The sequence below is a fragment of the Podarcis erhardii genome (genome assembly GCF_964252035.2).
Source record: "Podarcis erhardii genome assembly, chromosome: 2".
In the NCBI taxonomy this organism is placed as follows: Eukaryota; Metazoa; Chordata; class Lepidosauria; order Squamata; family Lacertidae; genus Podarcis; species Podarcis erhardii.
In genome coordinates this window covers 76,423,066-76,450,492 of record NC_138498.1, presented here as the reverse complement: position 1 = coordinate 76,450,492, position 27,427 = coordinate 76,423,066, and the positions used below count along the sequence as shown (strand labels likewise).

Sequence of the window (27,427 nt, the reverse complement as noted above, 5' to 3'; positions counted from 1 at the left end):
AAAAGAAAAGCAAATAGGTTTTTAAAATGTATTTAATTGGTTCCCCACCTTTTGTCCAGCATGGATCTCTAGGTATGGTACATGCCTAGAGTTCTCAAAAGATCTACCATTTGGGCACTGACCAGACTTGGACTAGTTTCCAAGCATCATCATGTACATTTCAATCATGCTCTGGGACCATTAGTGTTAGATCATTAGTTGTATACCTGTGGCCCTCCAGATAATGGAGTCCAACTCCCATTAACCCCAACCAGCATGGTCAATGGTCAGAGATGACCAGAATTGGAAAACCAACATCTGAGAGGTCACAAGTTCCTTGCCACTGCTTTAGATTTCAGCCTTCATTTTATACGTTAGTATATTCACTTCAACAGCCTATTTAATACTTAATACAATTCAACAGCATGGATGGGGAACCTATGGCCCTCCACAACTTTCATCATCCCTGACCATGCTGGATGGGGCTGATGGAAGGAAGGAGATAACATCTGGATCACACATTCCCACCCCAGCTTCACATATACAAAAACTTGCATAGGGCAGTACGTCAACTGATAAAGCCATATTTGTTGTAGTGAATCTTCTGGTGTGATCCCTGAATTTAAATAATTAACAGACCTAAACTGCCTACTGTATATCCACAAAAGTGTATAGTGCAGGCACTTCTTTCATCTTGCAATGGTGGAAACAGTACAGGAGTGGCATTATATATTTTACAGTAACAACAAAGTGTACTATTTACGGGCTGTATAAATTCTATGAACCCAGGTCTCATTGTTGCCACCTTGGTCTAAGATGTGCTTTAATATTTATGACAAATGGCAGTATCTTGTCATTCTTTGCACAGCAGAGCAGGGGGTCGACAGGAATGGATTGAGATATGCAGGAAACGCAACAGAGGAGTCAACTTTGCACACATAGCTGGAATGTTGTTTGATACTTCCACCACCACAGTATTTCCACAGCCCAAGACAAGCCGCTGGTTCAATGTTAGTGGCTTGTCTCTTCAGCAGCGGTGGTGTAGAAACAGAAACAAAGCTCTGGCTTCAGGCACTGTTTATCCCCCCCTCTCTCTCTGTGTGTAGTTGTTGGATCTTGGTCCTCTCCCTCCTTCATACACAAAAGCACTTTCATTTTTCAAGTACTTGGAGAAAGCGCTGGGCTAGAAAACCATTATTTTGTGAAGCATTTGCAATCTTCAATTAGCTTTGGCTGTTTCCTGCAATTGAAACCTTGTGTTTATGTAGTCTTGACAAAAATTAAAGACTGCCAAGACTTAAGGTATACCACAAAACGTACATTATCCTGTGTGGGTTTTCTGAGGTCTACAAATTCCTAAGGTCAGCTGAGAAAGATTGTTAAAATCTCGTATTTTAAATTTGAGGAAACATTTCTATTCAGTTCATAATAGTCTGATTGCATAAGTTATCTGAGGCAGGGAGAGAAAAAGATATAATTAAGAATAAACCAACAAAATTATAGCTCAGCTTCATTAGAACCTTGTGAGGAAGGTCATTGTGTGAACGACTGCATGTGACTTTGAACTCTTGAGCCAGTAGAGTCAGAACTCATCTAGGACAGCAAACCTCTAAAAGGGTATGATTTGTGCTTGAGAGAGAAGTCCAGCTCTCCATTCTTTTAACCTATTACCAAGTGTTGTAGGGAGAAGTGATCCTTTCAAGTAGTTGAAAAGCACTGAAAGTACTAACACTATACAGTACTGGCAAGTAGCTTGGCATAACATGGACAGTATTCACTAATACCCTGTACTCCATTGTTCCCGAGTTCCAGTAAACTCATTCAGGGCTTGGCATAACATGGACAGTATTCACCGATACCCTGTACTCCATTGTTCCCGAGTTCCAGTAAACTCATTCAGGGCCACCCAAAGGCTGCACTTGTGGAACTAAAGATGTTGAATTCTGTCGTGGATATCCTACTATTCTCTGTGGGCCGAAGAGCTGCTAACCTCATCTGGAGATTTGTGATTACGGTATATAAAAGAAGCAATTCTCTGATAACTTGCATCCCCTAGAATTCAAGTGTGCTAGAAACAATTGGCCAGTTTCCTGCTATCTAGAGTGGAAGAGTTCCCCCCACTCCCAAATTCTATTTAAATATATTATGGGAGATCCAAAATAATGTTAGCACAAGAACTTTTAGAGAACTGACATTGCACAAGTGGTAGTGTGCAAGCTTAATTATCAGAGTATAATCATAACAGCAGTTGTGCCATGTGTTGCACAACCTTTCAGAATTGCAAGACACTTGTATTTAGCTGTTGCACTATCCTAAGAATGATGGCAGTGGAATGGTCGTTGTGCAAGGTCGCTACAACTGGGTATCAACTATTCTTTTTGTAAGCATTATTTCAAGATCTACTTTTGGAAAAGTTCTACATTCCTCTCCACACAAAATAAAAAGAGAGTTTAATGAACACTTAAGCAGTTAGTTGTCCCTAATGTTGCCCATTTCAACTACAGTGGTACCTCGGGTTACAGATGCTTCAGGTTACAGACACTTCAGGTTACAGACTCCGCTAACCCAGAAATAGTACCTCAGGTTAAGGTACCTCGGGTTCAGGATGAGAACAGAAATCGTGTGGCAGCAGCGCGAGGCCTCATTAGCTAAAGTGATGCCTCAGGTTAAGAACAGTTTCAGGTAAAGAACGAACCTCCAGAACAAATTAAGTTCTTAACCCGAGGTACCACTGTATACAGAACTATAATTTCACTCGAGGGAACATTTCCCTTCTTTTATTTCCCATTATGAAATATGCTCCTATTAATGTTTGGCATAATTAGTATATCTGCCAGATTATGCATGAGAAAAGTGGATACCAAAGGAATCATTCTGAACTTGAAAGAATGCAAATTGGCAAAGTCCAAGCATTTTGCAATGGGTTTTTATTGTGTATGCCAGATAGACAAAATAATCATATAGGCTCAGTCCCTTTTATGAAAGCTTCCCCTGGAAGGAACTGCCCATGACTTGGATTATTTGATATGATGGTCTCTTCAGAAATTTTCCTTTTCCTTTGAGGCTTCCTACACAGGGCTAAAGGCTTATTAGAAAGACAAATGCACAACTGACCTGCACTGTGAGCAAAATCATGGAAAGTCAGAAACACAAATTTTGGTTTATTTGTATTGAGAAACTTGGCAACAGACAAACACAGTGCTCTGAACTACAAGTATCCTTTGATTTGTTGGCAACAGGGCAATTATTGTCAATCCTGGCCAACCTTTGTCTGCATTAGTGAACTGAAATTGATAACTTTTCTCAATTGTTCAAAAGTGTCCATCGGATGTAACAGTAACTTTCAGTTACAGGTGAATTCTTTCATCATGTTCATGATTAGCAAACAAAATTAAATTTGACACATCATAAAAGAATGAAATGTAAAAATTATAAGGATTATTAAATAATTGTTAGCAGCATAGGCAATAAAATACATCTTGAACAAAGAACATTGCACTTTGACATAGCTCAAGCATTTTTAGTTACCATTATTTACATATCTTGTATAGAATAGCAAGACTGATATATATGTACAAAAACCACAGTGGAAACATAACAGTCCTAATGAAAGTATGCCAAGTATTGACTCCTTTTGTTCCATACAGTTGCCTGGGATGCTTAATAAGGAATCTGAATGTGTACTGTTACATAAAAATATAGTTTAGAAAATTCCAGTTTTAATGTTTTAGCAGATTGGTTGTACTATTAAAACCTCTTCACTGCACAAGGAACTATAACAGCAACACACAGGAAACTTCAATGTAATATCATGTTGCTGTGAAGAGAGTGCCAATCCCTGCTTAATTCAATCAATGCTGTGCTTTAAGTCATAGTCTTCGGCCTGATCTCTCTCAGCTCTGCAGTAACTAAAATATTTGAAAAAAACAAAACTACCCAGTGAGCTCCAAAGGTAGCTCTCGACCACATAAGATCTCCCACTGCCTAGCAAGGAGAGATATTAGTTTCTCGCGGCTTTCTGGACTTGGGATGAAGACACACCACAGGACCTCTCGACTGCTGCTGCCTTCCTGGGTGACCTGCCCTTTAGGAAAACTGAGAACATTGTCAAAGTGATCAAGGGTCAGGTTCTGCATGAGATCTTGATTCTGAATGTCATCAAAAACAAACGTGAGCGCCTGCGGATACGTCTGATATCCCATGAGCACTCTGTCTAAATCACGGATCCTTCTTCCATCTGCAAGTTGATACTTGTCTTTCTTTGGCGGTTCTTTAGCAAATTCAGGAAGTGGATAACTGATGTAATCCTCATTGAAAAGAAACATATCCGAGCTGGTTAAGATCAGCGTTTTAGGTTGAAGTGAGCTGTTGGATTGAGCAGTCCCTTCTGTAGCATTCACTTGAAATGCTAGCACATAGAGAAGTATATTCAGAGACTGGAAGTTAATCACACAGTTCATCTTCTCTGCTACTAGAAAGGCAAGGTCCCCAATTTCTTCTTCATTGGGATATATGAACTTCACTCTACTAGAATGAATCAGTTCATAATTCTCCATTTTCCCTGTAAGCAGAAATACACAATTTATAGTCTGCACTTATTAAAATAATTCTACCAAGGAAGCAACTAAAAAGTTAGGCTAAAATTCACACAGAATGTTTTTATCTGTAATGTTAACAACAGGCTTTCAAACTGAAACTTGGAGTGATAAGTGGATACTCTGGCAAATATTAAAATAGGCACCAGTGAACTAGAAGTCACTGATTCAAATCTCACCTCTGCCATGCATTCATTAGATATCTTAGGCAAGTCATTCCCTCTCAGTCTCAGTCCCCCACATGTAATATGATGGTAATCACATCAAGCAGGCCAGTACTATTTTAAGCATCATTGAAATAATGTATGGGAAGCACTTTGAACATACTAAATTACATCACTTTTAAGATTGCAGTTTAGTCCCTGCCCCTTTCTCCAGGGTGCTTAGGGTAGTATACATGGTTATTCCCTTGCTAACTGTATCCTCACAGCAAGTCTGTGAGGTCAGACTGAAAGGTAGCAACTGGTCCAAGGCCACCCAGTGTGAGCTTCATGGCTGAGTGGGGATCTGAATTACAATTTTCCCAGGCCTAGTCAGACAAACTAAGCTCATGCTAAGTATCAATAAATTGTATAAAACACTTTCAGAAAGAAGTTAACTGCTGATGGTAAACATTTTTGTTGGCCTAACTTTTCAACTTCCTCTTTCATTCTTGGAATTTACTCACGAGGGGGTGCAGAAGAGTGCTAAAAATGCAGTTGTCAGCATAATCCCATATGCTCCCCTCTACCCCAGTATTTTTTGTGCTTTTCAGTTAAGTTCTATACTTGTTTAGCATTGCCAGAAACACTATTCATACCCTTTCTATACATGCAAAGAAATCACATGGTGCAGGAGTCACAGGATTCTACTACTTGAGCCAGCAGGTGGGGGAAAGCTTCTTGCACATAGAAAAGCACTGCGTCAGAAGGCTGGAATCCTTCCATCCTGCTAATTTTGTATATGTAATAAGTTGGGCTTTTTGCATGGCAGGGACGGAGAAAGAGGAAAATCTAAATGGGTTCAGTGTTTAGATCAGCAAAAAGAAAAAGAAAACTCAGACAATTAAGGCTATTCATTTCCATCTGCTTTTGCATCTTCCCTTTTCTAACCCTCCAGACTCTACCCAATCACAATTTATTTCCCTAAATCCTTAGAACAGGATTTTTAGAAATGTTCTTCACCATGAGCTTAAATTTTGCTACACCCCCCCCCCCATTCTCTCAGTGACTCACATTAGAGGTAATTTTATGTACATGATGGGTGGAATACCCTTTTGTAGTTTAACATTAATACATTCAGGTATTTTAACTCTATTTTCATTCAGGTAAAGGAAAAGATCGATAATCAGTGCTTAATGAATACATCTTTTAGGCTGCACTTCCGTAATGAGTTCAGCGTCACTGACTGCATTGCCCAAAAGATTACCAGCTGAATTCTGATTTACTATAAGACAGGGATGATGTCACCAACAGGACAAATGGCTTAATATGTGGCAGGAGGTTGAGTTCTGAACTGGATTTTACAGTGAAGATCTAAATAGTTTGAATACTATTCACACTGGATTTTCAAAATTCAGATTTTCATGCTGCAATTGTCTGGATTCCCAAGTCAAATTAGGGACCAATTAAAACTGTATTGCGAAAAGAAGGAAAGCTTTGTCAAAGCTACTGCTACGTAGGCATGCCAAGTGTTCAATCCCCTGGCTAAACAATTTGTGTCCATCTGAAGTCACCCCAGACTTACTGAGGAGCATCCAGCAGCTCTTTCTTCTCCAAGTCCACTGCACTCAGGCTACTCTCAGGAAAAGGAAGGGTACAACTGCATGCAAGAACTTGGGAAAGTACAAGATGCCAGACCTCCCTAGGTAAGGAAAAGCGGGCCTGAAGTGAACCTGCCTAGACATGTCAGAATACACTAGCTACCAAATGTAATGGCTTCACAGAAGACTGAAAGCTTAGAATGGGTCTGTCTGTGGGAATTGTTCCACATTTGCCACACTTCATATTCAGGTCTACAGCCCATATGTGTATACTTGGAAGCCAGCACCACTGAGTTCAAAGGGACTTACTCCCTAGTAACTGTGCATGGATTGAAGCCTGAGTCTACAATTCTAACAAAAGCTGCAGGTGTTGCCTCCTTTTACATATGTTTTTTTACAAAGATCTATGAAATTTACTGATAAAGAGTTGTCTCCTCCTTGGTCTCAAATTACAAGTTCCATTATTGGCCAAATAATGTGCTAAACACACTGCATTTTCCTTAAAAGGAAGGATCTTAACACATCTAATGTATATTGCATACTCTAGAACAGTATGGCGAAATATATTTATAGGTCCTATTAAGTAAAACGTTTCCAAAAAAAAAATTACCTGTATTTTTCTTTCCAAATTCAGAGTAGAAATCTTTGTCCACTGGCTCTGGGGATGGTGTCCTTGCCAGTAGTGAGAGCACTGCCATAAGGTGTTGAATAAAAGCATGAGTGCTATAACTGTCTCTGGTTAGACAAGTTAATATATGTTCAGCTGAACGCCCTGAAAACAAGACAGAATCAAATGTGCTTCAAGTCCTATTACAATTTTGCAACATTTTGTGCAGGTTTCTTTCTGTTTAACAGAGGCTATATGTCCACTGGGCCAAATCTTAGGTTTTTATTAGCAGGGTTTGTCTGTTTCCTTCCTAAACATTCAATACCAAACCTCTGATGAGCACTGCCCCACTGTACAGGCAATACAGCAACAATTCTTTGAAAATCACACTTTTACCGGCAAGATGTCTCTACTAAAACTAGACATTTTCAGTAAAATGCGCCAGTGTTTGAAAATGTGCAGAACTTTAGCTGTGCCAATGCTAAACTAATGCCAGGCATGCTATAGATAAATCTCATTAACTGAGTATATAAGACCAAATGGTTATGATAAACTGGAACTACAGTATGCAATACTAAATGGTTATGATAAACTGGACTTACAGGCACTATCAGTGCACTGATACTTTTCAGGAACTCCCCCCTGGTGGGAGGGGAACAGAAGGAGGAAAGAGAAAGGGAAATGGAAAATAAATTTACTTACCAGCAAGTCGAAAATACTGATCAAAAAGTCCAATGTTCACTGAGTGGAGATCATTTAATTTTAGGACCAAGCAGTAAGAGAGATGGAAAGAACTGAATTCATAGTCCAATTGTCCATTGCTCCAAAAATCTGTTAAATTGATTATTGGATAGTATTTAAGAAATTTGGTAATTATATGAGAAGAAATGTGAAGATCATTTTAAGATCAGAAGGGAAGGTTCACTAGTCAGTGCAACTTTTTTTTTTTACAAAAAATAGAAATAACCCCCTACTAAAGGTGGAACTTTGTATTGCCCTAGCAAAAATGGGTTCCCTACCCATGTTTGCTGAGGTAATTGAATTAATTTTATAATGAATGATTTTAGAGTGTTGTTTGTGCTGTACTTTTGTACTATTTTATTGTTGTTAGCTGCCCTGAGCCTGGCTTCGGCTGGGGAGGGCGGGATATAAATAAAATTTATTATTATTATTATTATTATTATTATTGGAGTACAGTGGTACCTCGGGTTACATACGCTTCAGGTTACAGACTCTGCTAACCCAGTTGGGGGAGGTGTCCTGGGGGAGAGCATTCTTTGTGGCAGCCCCTAAATTGTGGGATTTGCTTCCCACAGAGGTGCATCTGGCACGTATACTGTACAGCTTTCAGCAAATGCTGAAGATACATTTCTTTACTCCGGCCTTTGACACCTGAAATACATGTTTTCAGGATCCACCCTGTTCCTGCGACTGCAATTTGTTTTAACTGTTTTTAATACTGAATTTTAAATTGTTGCAACCCATCCTCTGCTGGTTAAGGGCAGGTAATAAAAAACAATAATAGAACTACTACTGGTGGTGGTGGTGATGATGATGCAGATGCAGACAAAGGGCCTAGACTGAGGCCGAGAAACAAGTTGCTCGCTCAAAACCACCTAATAAGCTCACCATGGAGATGAAATGTGGACCCAGCAGTCCGCATGTACCCTATTTTACAGTGGACAGGCCTTTATGCAAAGGCATCCTCTGTTCAAAGGGCTGTCCAGCACAAGTCCAGTTTAAAGAGACCTTGAAGTTGACCATCAACAGTTAGTCCCCAGACAGTCAAATGAGCAATCACACAGGTCACCTGATCAAAGTCGATCCCAATACAGTAAGATGCAATTCTATAAAGTATTGTAATTATTTCTAAATTAGTATATATGCAACTTTTATGCAAATCTGTGCTCTGTGTTGGTCCCTTTTTTTGTTGAAACATTTGCTGTTTCTTGGTGATGCATAAGAAGCAACCCTAACCATACTAAGTACAGTGGTACCTCGGGTTACTTACGCTTCAGGTTACATACTCTTCAGGTTACAGACTCCGCTAACCCAGAAATAGTACCTCGGGTTAAGAACTTTGCTTCAGGATGAGAACAGAAATCGCGCAGCAGCGGCAGCAGGAGGCCCCATTAGCTAAAGTGGTGCTTCAGCGTAAGAACAGTTTCAGGTTAAGAACGGACCTCCAGAACGAATTAAGTACTTAACCGAGGTACCACTGTAATAGCATTTGTAAAGGAAAATAAACAAGCAGCAGCCACTGATGCACTCCCTGCTCTCCCCTGCAGACCACTCCCCAATTCTATTTTGCCCTTGCAGCTAGCTGGTGGTGGTGGTGGTGGGGAGAGAGCTGAATACAGTCTTGTGGGAAGGGTTATGGGGAGAATTCACAGCTCAGCAAACTTAAGAAATGTATTTCCACCTGCCAGTTCTCTTTTGCAAATGCCTCTTTATCCCCCCTGCATTAGCGTTACAAGAAAAACACAGTGTTCCCAAACCTCCTTGCCTCATGGCATGCAGTTCTGTTCCAAGAGTGGCCTTAAATAATTATTCAACATTCAAAAAAGGTAATGAATCTCCTTTTTGTATCTTCTAACCCCAATGCCATTTTTCTGCACTCGTGGAAAATCATGGCACACACAGAGCTTTTTCTGGGGGAGCGGGGATCCTTCCAAAGGATACCACCCATTCTAATTCATTAGTCAAAATGGTTCATCAAACAATGAACGTCAAGAATATGGAAGTGGCTCCAATCTAAAATCACTTGTCCTTGAGAACATTATTAGAAGCCAGGGATTATATATTCTGCCTTACCGAAGTGGCGTTCGTTAGAATGACTCACGGAATCATCTAACAAGAAGTAAATAGCTTTAGTTGAGAGCAGAACACAAGCTGTCGCTTCCATATCAGGAGCTTTATAAAACAGAACAGATGACCACATGAGATGCCTCAGCTCTTCGTTTTCCACCTAAAATATTGACAAGGCAATTAATCAACTATTTTAAGTGTCTGAATGCAGTTTCTTCATCAATAGTTATAAAATGCGAGTCCTTTCTAACCCACTTCATATTCAATTGCTGGAGAGTATAGCTTCAGTTCGGGAAGAAATTCATACAATCGTAGAGTTGGGATGCCTGTTTGCCACTGGAAATCTTCCCTAGTGATATAACAAACTGAGGACTGATTAAACATGTGGAGCAAGAATTCCTGTGGATCCACATTTTCCTATTGTTTGTGGCTTTGGTTTGCATCCATCAGTATTATGAAATACTCTTTAACATCCAGAGTTACCACCACTGGACCCAAGAGTGTTCCCATTTTCAGACTTTTAAAGTAACTGAGGTGCCCATTAGTTAATACATATACTGTAACAAAGTTTAGCTCTCACTATTGGTGGAAGCGGAATAACAATTTTGATGCTGCTGTAATGAGTGAACCCAAATGGTCAAATAATCATCATCATCAACAACAACAACAACAACAACAGAATATTCACAACTGTTGAGAGTTGTGGGAGTTAGTTCTTTAAAATGCAACTTGTAAATATGATAAATTTATTGTCCTTGCTGTTGCCTGGTCTATTTGATTTTAGAGCGATAAAAAATCCAATCTATTGCCATATGACCTTATAATATTAATGATAGTAAAATCAGAAGTCATCAGCACTATTTCTATTATCATTTTCTCCCTCCACAGAAAAAACTATTATGTAAGACAAAATGTATCCTGAACATATATTGCGCATGAAAATTCATGCCACCATAAACCAGTTAGTTTTCAAGGTGCTAGAGGACAATTTAGCTTTTTTGCAGCAGAATATTATGGCTAGACTTCTGGAACCTCTACCATCAGGAATGTCCCTTCCCTGTGTATTGTACAATACCTCAGCAATGCTGCTGTGGAAAAATTCCATAATGGATTTTCCCTTTAGCCCAGCCACATACTGAAGAGATGAAGAGACTGGAAGGTGCACAGGTATTTGGTTCTCTTCAGTAATTTTCTGCACCAGAAATTCAGATGGATACAGAGATGAGAATGGCAAATGTGGCTTGAATAAGCTGGGAACAAAGAGAGATGAATATACACTGTCAGAGGCAAACCCAAATGAATGAAACACAATTTCATTCAAACTTACAGACTCAGATTTGAAAGGAACCTTGGTGGTCAACTAGTCCAATTTCCTGCTTAGTGCAGGATGCAACTACAGACTCATTGAAAGATGATTGTCCCGCCTCTGCTTAAAATACTTCCTATCAAGATCTCAGGATCATGACCCTTAATCCAAGCTGAAAAGTTTATGTTAAAGCATCCTAGGTGTCTTAGCTGATCATAGCTGAACAGGAGCCAACAGTGTGATGCAGTTGCTTAAAGACTAAACAAATCACAAGCTTACCCTTAAACCCATCCCTTTGCCTCCTGCACTTTTATACGAATGACCATACATTAATTGTGCAGTTTTAACACCCTTACACATCTTAACTGTTTTACTTATTGGAACTCTTCCCAAGATGTACACCTCCTCTGTAATATTGTGCAGCATTTTGTAAACCGCAAGAGACAGAGGTCATCAAACTGGCAATTTATAGAATACTCGTTGCTCACTTCACTGCAAGCCTTCTTCACGGACAAGAAGTTCTCACTAGCTCTTTTTCAGCACGTGATTACAATGACACAACAGGGAGGAAGGTGACCAACTTGTTGGCCCAGTCCTCTCCATCACATTTCTGTCAATTAGCTCTGCATTTGAGGGCTAAGTTCTGAACTGGGGAGCCTGCCACACCAGAGTAGGCTCCCTGTGTGATTTAGAAGCTTCATCTTCCAGGAGTCTAAATCACACAGAGAACCTGCACGAGTAGAAGAGCAGCAGAAGTCCAAACCCTGGCATGCAGCTGAAAAACAAAAATATGCCAGAAAGCTGGGGCCTACAGGTTTGTTCCCATCTTCCCATACTGCAATATATGGCTAAATTTTTGGAGATGGCTAGTATAAACAGTTATCCTCACCTTGCAGTTTGGCCATGTCTCTTGGAGTCCCAGAGAGGGTTTCTTTCAGATTCTGCTTTGAAAATAATTATAGTTTTGATGTCTTGTAAAAGTGTTCTCAGAAGACCGTAGATTCTTAGAAAACGGAATTTTTCATGAGGTAGGACAAATACAGCTGTGACAAATCTGTAGCCAACGAGCAATTCAAGCACATGGCCATCTGAAAACGAACCTTCTTGCTGAATAGAATGGCTGACAGGGTGCAAGAGAACAGAAGCTAGTGGAATCCTGCTCAGCTTGAATATGCTCCTTGCGTTCTCAGAGTCTATGTATTTACCTGGCAGTACATTAAAGTCAACTTGAACGATGTGTAGGTGTTGGGGTGTTAGAAATATCCAACAGGGATGGAACATGCAGTGGCCCTCTTCAGCAGATTTATGAAATGTTGAATAAAGTGCAGAACAACCGACGTGTTTAGAGGAAGTTTTGCCATCACTGGCAGATTCTAGCTGACACAAGACTTTCTGAGCATCAGCTTTATTACGGCAGAAAAGGTAGGCAGGGAAACATCCCTTTATCTCTGTGTTTTCAGATGAAATGTGATAAAATCCCATAAGCTGGTAGACAAATTCTTGCAAACTTGCTTTGCCACAGTACAGTACAGAACTTGTTAAAGCAGGCATACAGCTCTGAGAGCGAGACATATGTAAACAGGAATAGAAATCTTGCAGATTCTGAGAGTCCGAAACAACAAACAAGCAGGTATCACCATTATTTACCTTGAGTGTCAAACATATTTCTGGTATTAAAAAGCCAAATTCTGTAAGGTCAGAATATGGAAAGCACAGTGCTAATTTCAAGGCAGAAAGAATATTCTGGCAGTTTCCTTTGGGATCTTGAGGGATTTCAAATACAGCTACCACACTATTGGTCAAAACCAAACAGGAAGCAAACTGCTTGAGTCCTTTATGAACCTGAATACAAAAGCTCCAGAGAACTTTGAGTATGTCATCCGGCTCCGTTTTTGTGCTGTCAGAAGCTATTTGCACAATATCTGATGTAGGGATGAACTCAAATACATTGTCCCCTTCATGAAGCCCCATTTCAAAATAGCCATCTTCAGTATCTGCAACTCTGGAATCACTCAAAAGGTTCCCTGTATTTTGAGTTTCCACTGAGAAAGAGGGTGCACTTTCCACAGCATCTGCTATCAAAGCAGAGAGATGTTGCACAAAATCCTGATTTGTGGCAGTGTACGACATACAGGTGAAAGGCAGGATGACAGTATTAAGAGAGTCGGGCAAGGCATCAGGTTCTTCTTTTGAATGGCCCAAGCTTTATTAAAAAATAGAAAACGATATTAATCCAAGTTCAAAAATAATCATCCTATTTCCAAGTCTCACTCTGGTGTCTTTTCATTACTAAAATATTTAAAATACAAGTATATGTATTATTGTTGTTAATTATTATTATATGTAATGAGGCAATGGCATTTGAGATAAAAGTAGACGGTTGCTGAACATAAGCACAGGTATGCATTCATTCAGCTGGTCCTTACAAACCATTTTGAGTGTGTACAGTGTCCACCCTGACCTCAACTTGCCCCATCTGCATTTTGTGGAGCTGCTTCCTGTACTTCCTGTTTCACACTTCTGCTTTAAACAGGAAGTACAGGGAGCTCCCAGGCAGATGAACCCCCTTAAGTCTTCACAACTTTATTTCTCCCCTCTTTATAGTGATCTCTAGCAGCTACAAGTTTTGAATGCACGTAAATGTTCAACAGGTAGAAGTGGAAATCAAAATGAAACATCACTCTCACCACATGTGATGGGCATTTTCATATTTGCTGGAAGAGTCCAACTGAGAAGCAGGTACCTTGAAAGAGAAGGGAGTCAGAATAAATAAGTCACACTCTGATGCCTCTGTCACGTTTGCCTCTGGTACTGCACAACTGAAGGGCAGTACATTCTTGCATTTGCCATCGGCCAGGGGACTAAGGGCCGCTGGGAGGCTGCTCCTACTGACTCCCAAGTAGAGAGTAATGGACAAGAGGGAGATCAGACGGTCCCCATGCATGGCATGCAGCTGCAGGGAGCTTGCTTTGCCATTGCTTGCTGGAAAGAACACTTACAAGAACTTTGTAACTAAGAAGTGGGGTCTCTTTGCTCCTCCCTTCCAATCACTTTTCTTTTTGTGTTTTTAAGATTGTAAGCCTGAATCGTTGATTGCTTTAAGAGCAGGAAAAAATATTAAAGTGAAGAAACAAAGATACAAAAGGAGACACGATAATCTAGTAAAATGTGGGCCTAGTCACATAACAACCTTAACATAGTTCAAAAGGTTAATATGGCTCAATAACTAGCTGAACTGTGGGCTATAATATGGTTGCCATACGTTCTGATTATCCCAGACATTACTGGGATTTCAATGGTTTTTTTGTGTTGTCACCCAAAATGGACATTCTTTGGCATTATTATTTTTTTTAAAAAAATGTTAATTTGTTTGTTTCCGGATTTTCACTTCTTGAAATATGGCAACCCTAGATAACCTGTTTAACTTTAAAATGACTTTAATAAGCATCACTTGGCTATCTGGAGTAGCTAGTGATTGCTCTGAATGGTGCTTTCCCCCTTTAAAGCAGAATGGCATATATAGGCTTTGTTGTTCTTCAGTGCAACTTAGCAAGTCAACAGGTAGCTCTTTGCAATTCCTGATAATTAGCTGATCATCCACATAGGAACCTGCAGTCATTGTGATGCCAGGATAGTGACAACTGGGTGCATCGGCTACCTACTTAACTTTGCCTATGAGGGAAGTTGAGAGAAGATAGGTTCTGGCCCACCAAGCAGATATAGTTCCCCACCCTTGCTATAGGTAGAAGACATGCCTGCTGAATTGCTTATAATTCAGTGAATACAGCCGATTTCCTTGTATCAGGAGTTTACAAGCAAACCTCAGGAAAAGAAAAATTGTTTGCTTTTTTAAAATAGCCATGGTATTGTTTCCTCCTGTCATTTTTTGCATCTGTCTGTCTGTCTGTCTGTCTGTCTGTCTGTGTCTCTGTCTCTGTCTCTCTCTCTCTCACACACACAATTACAAATTCACTAAAGCAGAAAGATTATCTAACATATGGACAGCTATTTGAAATACGTTTCCAGTCAGCCATCTTGCTGAAATCTTATTCCAGTTTTCTCAGACATGGCATTCAGCTTTGAGTGGGCTACAGACTTAGCTGGTTTATGACAAAAACTATCTCAGAAAATGAGCCATTACCTGATTTCTGCTTCCCAGGCCGGGTGTTTCAGAGCATCTTTGAGTAACTGTATGGCTTGTAGGAGTCAAACTACTTGATGAGAAACTGCTGGCTAGGACTGTTTTTCTAAAAGTTATTTCTAGAACAGATAAAAAAACAGTTCTTGAACACCACTGATGTAAAAACAAGTAAATGTGATTTAAAATATACTAAATCGTATTAACTTTCACATGCTCTGAGAAAGAAAATGCATTGTATTTCAAGCATACATTTATACAATGTCATCCTGTGCTTGAGATTACTTAAGAGAAATGCACATCCATCAACTAACATGCCTATTTGACATACTGATAATTTAACAATAATTACTGAATACGCAGGTTCATCAGAAGCTTGGAATCTTATTACTTCCCACCCAGGCGGCTGCATTTATGCATAGCAAATTATCTCAATGGAGCCGCAGTCTTCCACTGAAATAACTGGGCTGCTGAAATGTGTGAAAGGCTTGGACTGCAGTTCAGATTGTTTCAGATTTGAAGTCATTTAAATAATTTTAGGTCATTCAGATCAAAATTAGGGAGGCATCCATTTGTCCACTGCATTCATCCTTTTCCCTATTGCATATGTGAGCCCATGTTTGGAACTTTCCATCACCCCCCAACTGTCCCATGACTGGCCAGCTGAACTCCCAGGAGGACTGTGAGTGGAGAGTGCGCTCAGGGAAGGAATTCATGTACTGAACAAGGCTAACTGTACTGGGTATTATATATATTTCTTTGCAGTTCTCTTCTATATATAACCTCAAGCACTCAAGAGAACAATAATTGTTAAAATCAGAAGACAAATGGAAATATTTTTAGCTGTTAATGTTTTTATAGTAATCGTGGCCATACATTCATGTGAAATGATCCTTGGTTATGGTATGAAGTAAGGCTAATAGCCCAATTCTGTGTTTGCTCAGAAGTGAGAACAAATTATTACAGTGGAATGCGGTAGCTTACTCCTGTCTTAACAGAATAATCATAAGCACGTTTATTCAGAAGCAAGTCCTGCTGAAGACTGCTTCTCTAGTAAATGTGCTTAGGATGGCAGTCTAGAAGTGTCATGTAATTTAGTTTCAGAATTTCTTTTGTATTTCCTATTAATTTGCAACCAAAAAAATTAGGTTTTCAAAACCCTTAAAATTTTGAATGTGTAACATCACACATTGATAATTTCTTCAACAGAAGACCCCTACAGTCTACCTGTTCATTATGAAAGAAAAAAAAAAACTATCTACTGAATTCTGACAGTAGTTAAGGAAGCTGAAGAAATATTTGTGCTTTTCTGTTTCCTGTAAAAAATATTTAAATCTTGGATTTCCTGCAAAAAGGCAGTTTTCCTGTAACACTTGATATGATTAATACTTTATGGAAACAGATGGTGTCACAAAAACATCAGCAGTTGTTTCAGAAAATAAAATGGCAGAACACATGTCCATCCTTGGAAGTTTCAACCAGAAAGAGTGTTACAAACAGGGCCTCCGGTTTTCACGAAGAGATCTCTCCCAGCTCCAGCTAGAGATGCGAGGGACCTCCTGTGTGCAGAGCAGAGGCAGGTCACTGAGATATGACCTATTCCATATATATATGTCCATGACTTTGAATTTTGGCTACATTGATATTTGAAAAAGAACCTGTGAAAACTAGCAACATTAAAAAAAACCCAAATGCACATGATTTTGGAGGAAATGTCTTGTACTGATAGAGGATAGAAAACAAGGAAAGATATTGCAACAACTTGCACATACAACATTTGGATATTTCCAGATTCCTACCACAATCTTCTTAGTGTTTGAAGAAATGTGGTAAAATGTTTTCTACTTTATATTTTATTTGTTTGCAATAACCTATATAAATAAATTGAAGTATATGCCTCATTTACTGCTTATGTAGTATTCTCAGCACGAGTAAGGTAAAGGTAAGGTAAATGTAAAGGACGCCTGGACATTTAAGTCCAGTCAAAGGCAACTATGGGGTTGTGGTGCTCATCTCGCTTTTCAGGCCGAGGGAGCCAGCGTTTGTCCACAAACAGCTTTCCGGGTCATGTGGCCAGCATGACTAAACCACTTCTGGCACAACGGGACACTGTGACAGAAACAAGAGCGCATGGAAACACCGTTTACCTTCCTGCTGCAGCGGTACCTATTTATTTACTTGCACTGGCATGCTTTCAAACTTCTAGGTTGGCAGGAGCTGGGACAGAGCAATGGGAGCACAGCCCATCACAGGGATTTGAACTGCCGACCTTCCGATCAGCAAGCCCAAGAGGCTCAGTGGTTTAGACCACAGCGGCACCTGCGTCCCTTTCACCACCAGTAGAGAGTTATGGGCTGATGAGAACACACAAAAGAGCCTGGTGGATCAGGCCAATGGCCTATCTAGTCCAGCATTCTGTTCTCACAGTGACCACCCAGATGTCTGTGAGAAATCAGCAAGCATGACTTGAGCACAAGAGCACTTTTCTCCCTGTGGTTTCCAGTGACTGGTATTCAGAAGCAATACTGCCTCCCAACCATGGGTATTTGATCATTTGCCTTTGTGCTTCCACTGATGTTGCCAAACCCCATTTCCCTGTAAAGAAATTCATGTATATCAATGCAGCCTAGAAAGGCAGAACCAAAAGGCCTGGCCATGCAGCATGATACATACATGATTACCTTGACTGGAGCTGACAGGACGAGGCAGAGAAGGAGAGGGAGGATGTACAGAAAGAGAAGAACAGTTTGATTTTGAACTGGCAGCAGAAAGCTTGGGATCTTCAGGGATCTGAGAAAGAAAAAATGAAGGGCTGGGAACAAAGGCTACAAAGCATCCCTATCTTGAATGAAAACAAAGACAGATTTGTTAGCAAGCAGTAGGGCTTTGATAAATTAGATAATTTTAAAACACAGCTTCTTCGCCATAATACTGGATGTTGGCAATACTGCATTAACAGCACTTAAGATATTTTAAAAAGTCAAGTGAATGAACACAAGCAAATTATCCACCTTTCAATGGACCAATTAACTTTAGTACCAGAAAGAAAACGTTAGGATTGTTTTCCCAAGAAACTCCAAAGTAAAACCCAAGAGTGAGAAGAAACCCATGAGTAACTGTTTCTTCCTATGGGCAATAATCCAATGTTACTCATACTCAAAGCAGACCTAGTGAAATTCAGGAATGCCAACAAGATTCCCTGTGTATGGAACACTGGATGTGGATTGGGCCCCCTGCATACACACAACATGAATGCAGCCTACTGAAAATAACTGCTGCTTATGTGTGTACATATATAAACTTAGCCTATCCTATCTCGCAGGGCTATTGCAAAGATAGAAAGGGTTGGGAGGGGAATGTACACAACCATGAGTTGCCAGGATGAAAAGCAAGATACAAATATGCAAAAAAGAAGAAGAAGCAACCAATACTCTAAGCATGTGCAGTTTCACAACTCCCAAAAAACACAAAACATTTTGACAACCTCATGGAACAAAAAAAACACGTATCCATGTGTGCTAACAGTACAATCCATAGGAATTCTAACTTGCTGAAGCTGTGACGTTCTGGATGATTTTATAGTTGTACCTGCAGATTCATTTTGTATACAGTAGTGCCCCGCAAGACGAATGCCTCGCAAGACAAAAAACTCGCTAGACGAAAGGTTTTTTTGCCCGCGATTTGCCTCGCAAGACGAATTCCCCTATGGGCTTGCTTCGCAAAACGAAAACGTCTCGCGACTTTGTTTCCTTTGTGTAAAAACCGTTAAAACCAAGGGTGCTTAGCTTGAGCAGCTGCAGTTGCGACTTGACTTCGAGGAGCAACTGTTAGCACGTGGTTTGGTAGCCTTTTCTCAGACTTTGCTCACTTTTGAAGATTTTCCAAAACTTTTCCAGAACTTTTCCAGAACTTCTCTTTCATCCATTTGGTAAGTTAAACTTTTAAAACTTTTTTGGGGGGTTTTGGATTTTGGGTTGGGGTGTTTGGGATTCAAGGACTTGGTGTTGGGAAGGGGTTTGCGATAATCTGGGGGCTTGTGGGCCTTTTTTGGGAATTTTTATGATTTTCTGTGACCACTGGGCCAGGTTGATTTTTTTTGAAAATTTTTCTGAGTTTGAATTTCTGAGTGCTGGCTGGCTAGGGGAACAGTTGGGGAGGTTTCTGCAGAAATCTGGGACCATGTGGGGTTTTTTTGGGAATTTTTATGATTTTCTGTGACCACTAGGCATGGTTGTTTATTTTCATTTTTTTTTTCTGAGTTTGAATTTCTGAGTGCTGGCTGGCTAGGGGAACAGTTGGGGAGGTTTCTGCAGAAATCTGGGACCATGTGGGGTTTTTTGGGGAATTTTTATGATTTTCTGTGACCACTGGGCCAGGTTGTGTTTTTTTTTGAAAAATTTTCTGAGTTTGAATTTCTGAGTGCTGGCCATGTTGTTATTTTTTGAAATTTTTTTTTGTCTGAGTGGGGAAGCAGTTGGGGAGGGGTTTGCAGCAGTTGGGGAGGTGCTGGGGGAGCAGTTGGGGAGGGGTTTGCAATTTCTGTGTTGTGGGTGGGTTGGTGCGTGTCTGTGGGAGCAGTTGAGGTTTTTGAAGACATTGGTGATTTTTGAAGCTTTTCCTAAACTTATTTTGCAGCCATTTGAGGTTTCTGAGGACTTCGGTGGTTGATTGTTGAAGCTTTTCCAGAACTTCTCTTTCATCCATTTGGTAAGCTAAACTTTTAAAACTTTTTTGGGGGTTTTTGGATTTTGGATTTGGGGTTGGGGTGCTTGGGATTCAAGGCCTTGGTTCTGGGTTTTAATTTCTGTGTGGTGGGTGGCTGGCTGCTTTTGTATTTTTTGGGTTTGAAGCACATCACTGATTTTTTTTTCTGTTTCTGAGTTTACGAAGGTAGGAGCTGTGCTGCCATGGGACCCAAGAAGACTGCTGCTGCGGTGGCCGGCGAGAGGAAGAAGGAGAAGGTGACGCTGGAAATGAAGAAGGAGATCATCTGGAAGCACGACGGCGGAATGCGTGTGACGGACATCGCCAGGGAGTACGGCAGGAACCCATCGACCATCGGGACCATCCTGAAGATGAGGGAGAAGATCCTGGCGACTGATGCAGCCAAGGGAGTCACCAGGATCGTGAAGAACCGCCCAGCTGTCCTGGAGGAGGTCGAGAAGTTGCTGCTCATCTGGATAGAAGAGAAGCAGCGTGCAGGGGACACAGTGTCTGAGGCCGTCATTTGTGAGAAGGCCAAGGCCTTGCACGCTGACCTCATCCGGGAACAGCCAGGAACCTCAGCCGAGCCAGAAGTCTTCAAGGCTAGCAGAGGTTGGTTTGACCGGTTCAAGACAAGATCTGGCATCCACAGTGTGGTCAGGCATGGAGAGGCTGCCAGTTCTGATGTTCCTGCGGCTGAAGACTTTGCAGCAGAGTTCCTGGAGGTTGTGACGACGGAGGGCTACGTTCTGCAGGCAGAGGCTGCGCAGGAGCAGGCCTCACTGGAAGAGGAGGAAGCAACTGAGGAACGGCTGTCCTCCGAAAGACTGAGGGACATTTGCCAGAAGTGGAAGGAGGTGCAGACTTTTGCAGATCTACACCACCATCAGAAGCACGTGGCACATGACGCTGGGAACTTTTATGATACGAGGGTCATGTCGTCTTTCAGGGAGCTGCTGAAAAGGCGGATAAAGCAGCAGACTATGGACAGGTTCTTGACCAAGAAGCAAAGAGTGGAAGAGGAGCCTTCTTCGAGTGGTCCCCCAGAGTCTTAGAAAATGTACTGTACACTTTGTTGATTTTTAAATGTTTTTCTGTCATGTTTATAAAGTTAATTTATTTTCCCTTCAATTTTTGAACTGCTCTTTACAGTATGTGTGACTTTAAAGAGCAGTTAATAAACTGTTGTTGTACCAAATTTGGCTTTGTTTGGACTTTTTTTGACCATAGGAACGCATTAATTGATTTTCAATGCATTCCTATGGGATTTCGTGCTTCGCAAGACGAAAAATTCGCTAGACGACAAAAATTGCGGAACGAATTAATTTCGTCTTGCGGGGCACCACTGTATTCTATATTGTTGTTTTATGGTTACTGTATATTAATAAGCAACAGCCCAGCCAAAACAAGCAGACCAGTTGTGGTTGCGTGGAGGGACATGGAAAATCAGGAGGCAGGGGGGAAGAGAATGACAACGACGACCTTGCAATATCACAATTTTTTCCCAGTAGAGAGTAGTTTGATGTGGGTTTTATAATATAACCAAGACCACAGCCTGCTGCACATGGAGGATCAATACTTCTTAGGGTTTAAAATAATATTTACCACTAAGCAGATAAATAAAAAACCTGTGTACTTTACATGTAGATCCCTAGAGATTTACATCCCACTGAAATATGTTTAATACCCATTGTTCAATATTTTTATTATTCTTTATTTGTATTTCATTTCCTAACCACCTTCATCTGTATAGATCACAGGGGCACTCCTTCATGTGTGTCGCTCCCAAGCCAGTCAAAGCTTTATACACCAATGTAAGCAACATGGTAGCCAATAGGCGCAAGTGACGCTCCCAGAGAACTTGTGTTCTATGATTCATCCTTCTAGGAATAGCATGCAGCAAACCTGCTATGGCATTCTGCACCAGTGGCATATTCTGGATCAGATTCTGGGCAGCCCCACTATAATCTAGTTGTGCTAGAAATTGCAATATTGCATGCTGATCACATTCTACGAAAGTTTCCCATCTCCTCATAGCTGTGCCAGTGGGGCAGGAAATATGCAAGCCCTCAGGGAGTCATTCTCATAACTCTGAACCATGATTTTGCATTATGTCCAAACACTATCAAGGAATGTCAGCAAAGTGAGGGAGAAGATATTGTCTAAATGGCAATTTCAGTATAGTGCACAAAGAAATGTCTTCTAACAGGCCACCACTTCCACATAATTTGATACATCATCTTGCCTCCTTCCTAAAAAAAGTTTAAAAGCATCCTATTGAACAGGTTTCATTATCCATCCATCTCTCACCTTTTTATCAGAGTTGTTCATTCTGCATTTTGCATCTTTTGCTTTTTGAATAGCCTTCAACACTTCCACAGTGTCAAGTTCTTTTTCAGTGGTCACAGTATAATCCAAACAGACCTGAAAAACCAAGGGACCAATCATAATAAATCTTCTACAATAAAGCAATTTGAATCCCATTAGCTTACCCAGACAATATTAAATCAATGCAAAAGTTAAAACAAAGCCTTTAGAACTCAAGTACATATAGACAGACATCTCAACTTAAGATTCCTGCTTATCATATGAACTACCAGTAGTTAAAATTGGCAAAGCATATTTTAAACACTGGAATAGCTAGCCCAGTACTGTCAATCCTGAGTGGTAGCACCTTTTTAAAGTCTCTCACACAGGTCTCTCCTACCACTGCTACTTGATAGTATAGTTAATTGGAGATACTGGGGATTGAATTTAGGACCTTTTTCATGAAAAGCTTGGGCTCTATCACTAAATTTTCATGTTGTGGGTCCTACTCGTTTTATCAAGAAATTTTATCATATGTCACACTGCTTCTCAAAAAAATGTGCTGCTTTCACACTGTATTATACTAAAGAAAATCCCATCAAATGTTAAGTATGAGAACATTTACCTCTGAGGCTCTGTCCCCAAACTGAGCTAGCACTTTGGTCCTGTAATCGGGAATAATACTCAAAGGATTGTTGGATAAGACAACTTTTTCCAAGCATGGAAGACCGCCTATATTCTTTATTTCATCAATCTGAAAAGCACAGGAATAAAAAATAAATTCTTCCATATATTATTTTCTGATTGCTCTCTTTATAGTGATAGGCTGCAGATTGCAACTCTAAAACAGTTTATTAAAAATCCTATTCTGTGACAATAATAAATCAGAAGATATTTGCCGGTTCTGCACCAAAAGCGTTAAGATTTTTGACTATGAGGGGGCTAGAGAGACTGGAGGAATGGGTGGAAACAGGACTGAAGATTCCATCCAAACAAAATGAGCTTTTTACAAAAGGAAGGAAGGAAGGGCATACATTTCAATAACATACAATAATAAAGAAATAAATAAAGTGAAACAATACAACTGAAGTAAAATTAAAATTAAACATACTGTGCACACAAAAGCTAATTTGGGTAGTTTCATTCAAAATCCCAGAAAATAGTTGATTATTGGGGATAGTAACATCCCTCCCATAAATTTTCCTTATTTTATTTTATTACATAATACAAATGTTTGAAAGATACAGGACACAAACAATGGCTTGTCTGTTTGACATCATGTGGTCCACAAATGAGTGGGGAAATTGCCATTGCAGAGAGATATAAGCTGAGCTTTTTAGTAGTCGGAAGCTACACAATAAGGTTAGGAATTTGCTCTCTTATTTAAAAAGGGGAAATAAAGATGCTCAGGATTCCATGGAGATGAACAGGAATCAGATTGCACGATTTGCAGTATGAGACCATGCTGATTTCTAGACCCCCAAAATAGTTACACATATTGTTTAACACTACTTTTTTCACTCAGTAAGACTTCTGAGTAAACATGTATATGATTGTGCTGCATAATACCTGGTCCACTTTGTTGTTGCTAAGATCCAGGTTGACTAAAGAATAGAGTTTGTTGAGGCCATTAAGTCTTTCCAGATGATTCCCTGCTAAGTTCAGTGTTTTGATATTCCCAATTTTGGTATGAATACCTTCTAGTGTTGCAAGTTTATTGTAGGATAGATCCAGATGAATGAGGTTGTACAGATGCTACAACAGAAAACAAGCAGATTACATGTTAATTTAATAGCATTTGTGCCATAAATTGACACCCTGAGGCTTTATAAAGTTGCTATTCATACACAGCATTTAAAGCAGTAATTCTATACAATTAACTTAATGGGCCTTATTTCTGAGCAGACATGCATACAATTACAATGCTCACTTCCAAAATTGCACTGAAGACAGACTTACCAAGAGAAAGGTAATCAAGCAGGTTCAATATCAAATCATAAGCAAACATTTAAGGAACTAAACAAAAATACACACTATAATATTACCAAAGTTGTCAAAGCTAACCTGTAAGTTTTCCACTAGTGGTACATCGTTGTGGCTTAAATCAAGAAATTCTATCTTCGGCATAAGTTTCTAAAACAAAGGAAGAGTAACCTTTCAGTGTGAATACTGAACACTGTTTGGAATCAGAACGACATGATTAGTGCTATGTTCCCAAAGGAATTTAGGAGTTCAATTTCTCAAGCAGAGCTCGAAGGCCACAAGGCACACCTCTTTTGAAAGTAAGGGAAATTTCAAAAAAAGTTTGCAATATAGTATAGCTCTCTGCAGTTCAACGGGGAAAATACAATTAGGCATGATCTTTGGCAAAGGTGTTCAGAAGCCTTGATCATTTTATAGCATACTATGAAATGATCAAGGCTTTTGGGCATCCCTGACAATGTTCAAAAGCCTTGATCATTTCACAATATGCTAGCATCAATACGTAAAACACATATATCACTCACTTTCTTTTAAAATTTGTCTGAATACATTTTTAAAAATATGGTCTTACCACAGATTCATCAATTCGAGCTATGCTGTTGTGACTCATATCTAAGGTTGTTAAAGTTCTCCATGTTGGAATAACTGCGGTCACGGGACAACTGGAAGGTGCACCCTCTGGCTCCCACTGGTCAAATTCATAGGCCTCAGGAACTAGGACCTCCTGTTCAAAACACAGAGGAGAACGTTGAATGAAATTCTTTTTATTTCGACTTTTCTCCCTCCCCCAAAGAAGTTTTAGCCTTGTAAACCATTTCCCCTCAAGAATTATTATATGCAGAGATAAATTAAGCCTACATTTTAAAAGCCTGAGTTGTAAGATATTTCACCCAGAGTACTGTATGCAGTCACACTGCATCACACTGATTTTGGTGGGGTTACAAGTATAAATGCTTAGGGCTGAGCTGTAAAACCATCTCAATAAGACATCTCATAAAAACATGCTTACATTCATGCATTCAAATTCTGAATATAACTTTGTTACTTTGTGAACAGTCAAAAGCTGTAAACAACCGCCACAATATAATTGCAAACGGTTAATGTTTCAGTCTTACCATCATTGATGTTGCTGAGAACTGAACACTCAGTGTAGCCAAAGTGTGCTTTGAGGAGGTCAGCCCTTTAATAACCTTTGCGCCACAGTGATTTATCTGTTTGTTTTTTATCAAAAAGGGTATATAAAGCAAAATGAAGATCATCAGAGAAAAGCAAAATTCCATTTTTTATTACTGTACTACTACAGCTACTCCTTTAGTTCTAGCACACCTAGTACCAATCTACCATGTTGGGATAAAATCAGCACCACAACATATAAACAATAAAAATCACATTACTCCATAAAAATTTTAACCCAATACTACAAAATCCAATATTCAACAGCAAACATCAACCTAAGCAGATAAAGCACTGAAATGAAGTTAATATAATCCAGGTGTTTGTGTAAATAGCTGGGTCTGTGATGAAAACATCTCAGCCAACAAGGACTGAAACTGATCCCAATTAACCTAAACAGACCGCGCACTGGACACCGTGCCACACACTGCTTCAAATGCAGCATCATAGTACAAGCAGATATGGGCAACTTTTTTCTCTAAGTGCAGGTGGTTAAAAGTTCCACTTCACTTCTAAGCCTGATCTCAATAAGCTCTTTATCACTTGGAACAACTTTGCTAGATGACATCTCAAATGCTGCAATGGAGAAAGCAAAATAAGATTTTATTTGCCTCTCAACAACATGTTTGGTTGGATATTCACTATGTGACTTGTGCTCCCTGCACTCCAGCTGCTGTCTGGCCTTCTGAAAATTGAAAGAGGCTTATGGGCTCCATAGCACTGAGAATGAGTAGGCCAATAAACCCCTCCATCTCCAGGTTAATATTCAAGTAAGCAACTCTATCAGTTTTCAGGACAATTAATGAAGGTTTTGCAATATTTCAAAGCTGGGACCAAAAAACTCAGACATATATTGCATGCACAAAGGCCCAGTTTTGGTCTTTGGCTTCACCAAACTCTTTTTCAACTATACCTGTATCTGATGAAGAGATTTAAATATTGATAGGTCAAAAGGCAAAAGATGTTCCTGAATGTTACTGGTTCCCAAAGGTCCACTTGTGCCTGTTATCTAAAGACAAAAATTAAGATATTGCTAAATTAAGTACAAATTATGATGAATAATCCACACGTGCTTACTGGCAAAAATAAAAAGGCGAATTTTACTGCTCCCAGGACCTATATTCAATGTAATATCATGTGACAACCATCTAAAGATGCAGCACACATATGCAGCTAAAACAACACTGCCACCTTGTGTTTATATTTTGTACCATATGGTGTTTGAGTTAAAAGACTCTTCTTCATGGGCAAACAGACTCAGTATTTTTAAGGAGTAGCTAAAACAATATCCTGTGCTGGCCGATACAATCACTCAAAATATATTGGATCTTCATATATTTTTCTTTGAGGACTCTTCATTCCTGGTGATAAAATGTTTATATTAGAACATATTTACCTGCAGATACCAAGAGAAAAACTGGGCAAATATATCAAAGTGACAGTGAAACCAAATATATTTGGTTTGCACACAATTAAACATTTAATGAATGGGCAAAATATAATATCATCTGAAGCAGTTGCATAAGTCATGGCAAGACCACCAATATTTCAATACGCCCAGGTGGTCCTGTCCCTGCATAGGAAATATAGTGAATCAAGGGAAGGTAACTGCAGTGAGGCACTTATCAACAGCCAGACAGGAATGCTATACATTTTGATACTAGAGTTTAAGAGATCTATCATGTACTTTTACAAGGTAATAATGGGCAAGATATGCAGATCAAGAATTGGACATTAAGAAATGGCAATGGATTTGTATTAAGGAACTATCAAGTTTGATTTTTTTAATATACTTTTTTGTAAACTACTTTGAGGTTTGTTTTTACAACCAAGCAGTATATAAATTTTATGAAAGAAATAATAAATGTACTATCAACACACTTAAAAGAAAAGTATTTTAAAACTCAGAACGGATGGAATTTGACACCATATAGATTGAGCCAGATTTGTCTGTCAGCATGAATAAATTGTTGGGACATATAAAGCAGCATGGGCAGACTTTCTAAATATATTTTGGGACTGTCCTATAATCCAGATTGTTTGGATTACAATCCGGAGCCTAGACAGGGAAATGATATATATTACC

The 27,427-nt window shown here is 39.7% G+C and overlaps 2 protein-coding genes and 1 long non-coding RNA gene across 4 annotated transcripts in view; 1 reads left to right on the top strand and 2 right to left on the bottom strand.

The window, feature by feature from the left end:
* Positions 1–2,889: 2,889 nt before the first annotated feature.
* Positions 2,890–27,427, bottom strand: part of NISCH (nischarin) — a 36,857-nt gene continuing 12,319 nt past the window's right edge. The window contains exons 6-21 of the mRNA XM_081847305.1: positions 26,255–26,350; positions 25,284–25,379; positions 24,740–24,892; positions 24,250–24,318; positions 23,755–23,940; positions 22,811–22,939; positions 22,189–22,302; positions 17,856–17,964; positions 15,178–15,296; positions 13,724–13,779; positions 11,926–13,239; positions 10,806–10,980; positions 9,737–9,890; positions 7,625–7,753; positions 6,926–7,087; positions 2,890–4,540 (exon numbers count right to left, since the gene is read on the bottom strand). Coding sequence (XP_081703431.1) covers positions 3,912–4,540; positions 6,926–7,087; positions 7,625–7,753; positions 9,737–9,890; positions 10,806–10,980; positions 11,926–13,239; positions 13,724–13,779; positions 15,178–15,296; positions 17,856–17,964; positions 22,189–22,302; positions 22,811–22,939; positions 23,755–23,940; positions 24,250–24,318; positions 24,740–24,892; positions 25,284–25,379; positions 26,255–26,350 — 3,690 coding nt within the window. The 3' untranslated portion in view covers positions 2,890–3,911. The remainder of the gene's footprint in view (positions 4,541–6,925; positions 7,088–7,624; positions 7,754–9,736; positions 9,891–10,805; positions 10,981–11,925; positions 13,240–13,723; positions 13,780–15,177; positions 15,297–17,855; positions 17,965–22,188; positions 22,303–22,810; positions 22,940–23,754; positions 23,941–24,249; positions 24,319–24,739; positions 24,893–25,283; positions 25,380–26,254; positions 26,351–27,427) is intronic.
* Positions 14,393–15,168, bottom strand: LOC309333791. The gene is made up of 2 exons (XR_014152689.1): positions 14,709–15,168; positions 14,393–14,645 (listed from the first exon to the last, which is right to left on the bottom strand). It is a non-coding gene; the product is annotated as an uncharacterized lncRNA (long non-coding RNA).
* Positions 19,718–21,076, top strand: LOC309333723 (putative CENPB DNA-binding domain-containing protein 1). 2 transcript variants are annotated; one of them, XM_081847493.1, is made up of 3 exons: positions 19,718–19,881; positions 20,065–20,588; positions 20,634–21,076. In XM_081847493.1, the coding sequence occupies exons 2-3, from the start codon at positions 20,082–20,084 to the stop codon at positions 20,931–20,933; spliced, it is 807 nt and encodes a 268-aa protein (XP_081703619.1). In that variant the 5' UTR covers positions 19,718–19,881; positions 20,065–20,081; the 3' UTR covers positions 20,934–21,076. The 2 variants fall into 2 exon arrangements, with proteins under 2 accessions (XP_081703619.1, XP_081703620.1); XM_081847494.1 differs by having other exon boundaries at positions 19,718–20,564; positions 20,640–21,076.

What these genes read in the sequence shown, in the direction of transcription:
- LOC309333723 (XM_081847493.1), top strand. Translation starts at nt 20,082, where the DNA reads ATGGGACCCAAGAAGACTGCTGCTGCGGTGGCCGGCGAGAGGAAGAAG. An exon ending in CTGCGGCTGAAGACTTTGCA is followed by an intron (nt 20,589 to 20,633) that starts GCAGAGTTCCTG and finishes TACGTTCTGCAG; the next exon opens with GCAGAGGCTGCGCAGGAGCA.